General features: G+C 51.0%; 1 protein-coding gene across 1 annotated transcript in view; it reads left to right on the top strand.

Annotated features, from left to right (window-relative positions):
• The first annotated feature begins 2,019 nt into the window (after nt 1-2,019).
• Nucleotides 2,020-6,000, top strand: part of CCDC80 (coiled-coil domain containing 80) — a 34,694-nt gene continuing 30,713 nt past the window's right edge. The window contains exons 1-2 of the mRNA XM_019797606.2: nt 2,020-2,862; nt 3,287-5,193. Coding sequence (XP_019653165.2) covers nt 3,298-5,193 — 1,896 coding nt within the window. The 5' untranslated portion in view covers nt 2,020-2,862; nt 3,287-3,297. The remainder of the gene's footprint in view (nt 2,863-3,286; nt 5,194-6,000) is intronic.

Below are 6,000 nucleotides of genomic sequence, written 5' to 3'. Positions count from 1 at the left end.
GGGGGCAGGGGGTGGAATGGGGAGCGCTAGGGAGACGTGGAGGTGGTGGAGTCCTCGGTCCTTTCCCGCCTATGTGTTTAGCGCGCCATCTAGTGAAGTTTGCAGAAGGGAAGAAAGCCTGGGGCCCCAGAAAGACACACAGCTCAAGGCTGGGCTGACTTCCCCTCCGGGTCAAATTCCTGTGGCAAAACTGACTGCATTTCAACTCTACCAGTGCCCAGGTGACTAATGTGGTACACATCTTTAGCAGGTTGGTGGAAGTCATGGGATATTTAAGGAAAAGAACAAAAGACTTTAAGGACCTATTAAGAAAGGCAAAAAGTACTGTTACACAGTCATTCCAGAAAGTAGGACTCTAAAATTATAAGTCTCAGGTTGAGCAAACAAATAATACTTCTCTGTGAATACTAGAAACACAAAAAAGGAATTGAAGAAAGAGAAAAAAGAGAAGGCAAGGGGAGAAAATGAAAGAGGGGGACAAGACAGCATAATGCTTTCTACATAGTTCTAAACCTGGGCTCAAATTTCGGAGCTACCACTTACAATTTGTGTGATGGTAGGCAATTTATTTAAACTTACTAAGCTTCAATTCATTCATCTGTAAAATGGGCATCATCCCACCTATCTCGTACAGATGCTGTGAGGGGTAGATAAAGGAATATATGAAAACACCAAGCCCAGAGATGCATGTGAAAATGCTCAATAAATGGTAGTGTTATTAGTAGGGAAAAGACAAAAAGAAAAGAGAAGGAAAGAAAAAGACTCAGTAAAGTATAGCGTGGAACCCATTATGATGTGAGAAAGGAAATGACATCTAGGATTGCCCTACTTAGCAGAAGACATTTACTGGATCAACTGAACAGGTGAATCCCATGAGAGGGGATGTCTTCTCCAAATCCATGGGACAGAGGGTCTCTAGTCTGAAGTCCACCTTTGTTACTATACTCACAAGTGTCAGAAAGAGCTCCACAGGAGAGCCCTTCCTCTTGGCCCTTGGTCTTCAAGCTGTGGGTCGAGAAGCCTATACTCAGTCCCCTACAGGTCTTTCATTCAGTGCTGGGATCTCATGTGAAGGAAAGGTAAATGTGACCCATCAGAGATGGGGCTGATCAAGGGGTGGCAATTAGGAACTAGGTTTTAGCCAGCAGGGGTAGCTGCTAACATGGCCTAGCTTGAAGGAGCCTTCTGAGAATCCTGGTTCACCACTGTCTGTGGCAGTTAACATCGACTGAATGATGCTCTTTCAGAGACTGGAAGGAATCTCTGTATACCCTGAGTCACCTAGTCTCACCACCAAAAGCTGAATGCCCATGGCAGATCCGGGAGGTAGATGCACAGAGCTGCCTCAGTCTCTCCTTTGGAACCTGATCTGGCCACTTCTAAGGATTGCCTAAAACCCTCCAGACTCCTGAAGCCTCTGGAGAGCACAGTCCTGCATTACCTCCCCCACAACCCATCGCACACTCACGTCTTCCGAGGAAGGTCCTAACCTACCGTCTCTAGCGAGAGCCCAGGGCTGGAGATCATAATGCCCGTCCCCTGATGTAATGACCAACCAGAGTCTCAGGGGAACAGCAGGCATCGCCTGCCATTTCTAACCTTTTCCCAGCTTCCTTCCATGCCAAGGAGAAAACTAGGAACAAGAACTCAGTAATATGATCCCCGATTAGCATAAAATAAAAACAACCCAGTCATGTTTTCCATGGACTTTTCCAACCTCAAACGAAACACATAAAACAGGGAGAAAGAGATAAAAATATACACACGGAACTATAAATATATATACTGTCCGTAAATGTACGGCCAAGCACCCTGACCCAAATGAGTATCTGTCTCTAGGAAAACCAAGCAGCCAGATGCAGAAATCTGAGAATTTTCCCTTTCCAGTGTGCAATGTGAGTCCAGACAGGAAGGGAAAGTATCCTGATCCTGTGGTATGGAAGGGGTTAAGTCCTCAGCCATCCTATTCTAAAGTGATTTATGATGATGTGTAGTGTTTCAAAACTTTCCCCCACCCCAGAGAACAGCCCTCTCCTTCCCCACCGAGTCCACTCTCACAACATTTGCTGAAGTGGGAAGGAGGTGGTGTTTTGCTGATCTGTTTAATTCTTAGTGAAGTTTCCTTGATTTCCAGCCGCTGCTGTTGTTTGAGTTTGGTTTGGATCAAAACTGAGGTTGTCCTGGCATTTCTGGGACCGGGTCCAGGCAAGAGGAAGAAGAAAAAGAAGGAGAAGGAAAAGAGGAGGAAAACAAAACAAAACAAAAAAAAGGTGGGGAGAAATAAAGGAGGGGAGAAGCGCAGGAAAAGAAAAAAGTCCTTTTTCAACATCACATTCCTGTGTTTTCTCTCAGCCTGGAAAACATATTAATCCCAGCGCTTTCACGCTCGGAAACAAAGGGACTCAGCCAGACTGTGGGGGAAAGGGTGATAAGAAGGATCCTGGAACTCTAAAGAGAGAAAGAGCAAGATCCAGGAATAGCTGGGACTTCACTTTCAGGGGCGCCCTGTGTTGTTGGCACAGGGGACTGGCACACACAGACACACGAGCGCGAGCAGAAACTACAGACAAATGGAGATGCAAAGACTCACAAGGACAGCTCCTTTCCCCTCATCCTACTTGTCAAGAAGGTGAAAAGACAGCCAGAGGAAAGAAGAAAGCAGCTCGGCCCTCAGGTCAGGACAGGCTGCGGGTCCGTGGCTCTTTGGAAGCCGGGGCTGCAGCACACCCCCCTTTGTACTGCTCAGCCGTGCGAAGGAGAAAGAGGCTTGGGAGGAAAAGTATTTCATCTAGGAAACTGTCCTGGGACCACACTTCAGATTGCCTTTTAAACCCTCTGCATTCCATCTCCATGAGCCACAGTGTAAGTGTGTAATCCTTTCTGTCTTTGGTGTGTTTGTTTGTTTCTTTGTTGCTCATTTGAAGAAATGAAATAGGAATGTTGTCATAATTAATATGCTCAATGTGCCTTTTCTCTGGAGCATCAGAGAGCTGGGTGGAAACAGGGCGAGCATGCTGAATGGGGAAGTGAGCTGGGTTTCCTGCTTAATGTAACTGTCTCTGTTAAGCACTAACAAATTACAGGGGTTTAAAAGCAACAGGATCTCACCCTTTTTTCCATTCCCTGACCTCCTTGCTGCTTCTCTCACCACCCCTTCCCCCACCCCTTGGCCAAGATAGAGAAAGAGAAAATGCCCAGGGCTGTTTGCAATTAAATGATTTTCTTCTTTTTTTTTTTTTCACTCCCCTCTTCCCTTTCTGTCTTTTGACCCTGCTGCCTTTCAAAGTGGATTGCACAATGACATGGAGAATGGGACTGAGTTTTACCATGCTGTTGGCAATGTGGCTGGTGTGTGGATCAGAACCCCACCTCCACGCCATGAACAGGGGGAGCCACGGAGGGCGCAAAGCACCTCTGGTTTCCGCAGCCAACAGAAGGCCGGCTCGGCTTCTGAGGCACACAGGGAGGTCTCAGGGAATTGAGAGAACCACTCTGGAAGAACCAAACCTGCCGCCTCTCCAAAGAAGGAGGAGTGTGCCGGTGCTGAGAGTAGCTCCCGCAACAACAGCGCCGCCAGCCCCACAGCGCATCCCCGGGGCCCCAGTGAGACCTAAGCAGAGACCAGTAGCCCCGAGCTCTCCCCGTCACATGATCCGAGATGAGGGGTCCTCAGCTCGCTCGAGAATGTTGCGTTTCCCCTCTGGATCCAGCTCCCCCAACATCCTCGCCAGCTTTGCGGGCAAGAATAGGGTGTGGGTCATATCGGCCCCTCACGCCTCGGAGGGCTACTACCGCCTCATGATGAGCCTCCTGAAGGACGACGTGTACTGTGAGCTGGCTGAAAGGCACATCCAGCAGATCGTGCTCTTCCACCAGCCGGGCGAGGAAGGGGGCAAGGTGCGGAGGATCACCAGCGAGGGCCGGGTCCTGGAGCAGCCCCTGGACCCCATCCTCATCCCCAAGCTGATGAGCTTCCTGAAGCTGGAGACGGGCAAGTTTGGCATGGTGCTGTTGAAGAAGACGCTGCAGGTCGAGGAGCGCTACCCTTACCCCGTCAGGCTGGAGGCCCTGTATGAGATCATCGACCAAGGCCCCATCCGCAAGATAGAGAAAATCAGGCAGAAGGGTTTTGTCCAAAAATGTAAGGCCTCTGGGGTCGAGGGCCAGGTGGTGGAGGAGGGGAACAACGGTGGAGGGGCAGGGAAGCCGGGCGTGAGCGGTGAGAAGAGGAAGGACGACCAGAGGCGAGCCCAAGTCCCACCGACCAGAGAGAGCCGGCTGAAGGTGCTGAGAAAGCCGGCCACCACCACGGCCGCCCCTCCCCCGCCGCCTCCAACCCCAAGGGCCACCACCCTGCCTCCTGCCGCTGTCCCAACAGCGCCCCGGGCCGCCTCTCGGGTGGTAACTGCCGCTGCGAGGCTGACGACCACCGCGGCCTTTCCCACCACCCAGAGGCCCTGGACCCCCAGGGTGCACCCCTCCTCAGATGCCCACAGGCCCCCGGCAACGGCGGAGGTGGCCCCTGCCAGGGAGCCCGTGGCCTCAGAGAATCTCTACCCTCAGGCCAGGAAGGAGCAGCACCGGGAGAGGCTGCAGACCACCAGAAGGCCCAGCAAGGCCACCAGCTTCGAGAGCTTCACGGCTGCCCCTCCCACCACCATCTCAGAGCACGGCACAAGGGCGGGCGCGGGACGTGTCCGGGACAACCGCACAGACAGGCGCGAGCATGGCCGCCGGGACCCGAGTGCGGTGCCGGCTGCTCACAAGCCAGCCAAGGGGAAACCTCCCAAAAAGAAAGCCCAGGACAAAATTCTGAGCAATGAGTATGAGAGTAAGTACGACCTGAGCAGGCCTACTGCCTCCCAGCTGGAGGAGGAGTTGCAGGTGGGGAATATTCCCCCCCAAAAAACAAAGGAATCGAAAAAGCACGACAAGCTGGAGAAACCTGAGAAGGAGAAGAAAAAAAAGGTGAAAAATGAGAAAGCAGACAAGTTACTCAAGAGTGAAAAGCAGGTGAAGAAGGAGAAGGCTGAGAAAAAGAGCAGGCAGGAGAAAGAGAAGAGCAAGAAGAAGAAAGCAGGTAAAACAGAGCAGGAGGGCTACCTGAAACCCACCACCAAACACTTCGCTCAGAGTCCCAGGAAGTCAGTGACCGATCTGCTGGGGTCCTTTGAAGGCAAACGAAGGCTGCTTGTAAGTAATCTTCTCCCCGGCGTTGTTCTGTGGGCTGAGGCAGGGCATGTTATGTTTGCATTGTTATTTTTCTAAAATCGTCTTGCCGGATGGCAGGCTGTGGTCGAATCCGTGCCATGTCAAGATCAGGACGTTCGTCCAGAAAGGGCAGCCAGGCCAGTAGCTCCTTTTGGTTTAGTGCTCTCTGAACCACACAGGTTCGTGGCCCTAAGGTCTGGACTCAATGGCCGGAGGCCCTTGGACAGAAGCCCAGGGAATTACCTATGCTCAGCTTCTTCCAAACCTGTCAGTACCCATCCCCTATCTTTAACTCTCTTCCAACGGATAGTTCTGGGTAGAGCTCTCTTTTACCAAGTTCAAAGAATAAAAGAAGAACGAAGGAGTTCCTAAAGCGGCATGCATTGACTCTGGTCACAACTTAGGAAAAGGATGTATCTCTTCATGAGCTTAGGAACTAGAAGCGTGTGTATGGGGAAATGGTAAAGTTTCTCCTTTTTCTTCTAATTAGGTCTATATCAGAGTGGAAGCCTCAAAGAGAAAAGGAAGGCAGACTGGGTGTGGAGTGGGTATGACCGGGAATGGGGAAGGGTCCTCGTTGGCGTGACCCTCACAGATACTTTAAAACCAGCAAGTTGAAGTCTCCTCCCCTTAAAGATTTTCTCCCCCATCACTGCCCAACTTCTAGTAAGAGGCCAAAACAACAATGTGGAGAGCTGGGTTAATTGTTCCAATTTCCAAAATGCTAGAGATGGATGTCAGTTTCTCCTGAGCCTCTGTCAAATGAGTGCGTGTGTGTGTATGTGTGTG

The sequence above is a fragment of the Ailuropoda melanoleuca genome, chromosome 1 (assembly GCF_002007445.2).
Source record: "Ailuropoda melanoleuca isolate Jingjing chromosome 1, ASM200744v2, whole genome shotgun sequence".
Taxonomy (NCBI): Eukaryota; Metazoa; Chordata; class Mammalia; order Carnivora; family Ursidae; genus Ailuropoda; species Ailuropoda melanoleuca.
Note: the sequence above shows the minus strand (reverse complement) of the source record. Positions and strands in the feature narration are given on the sequence as shown.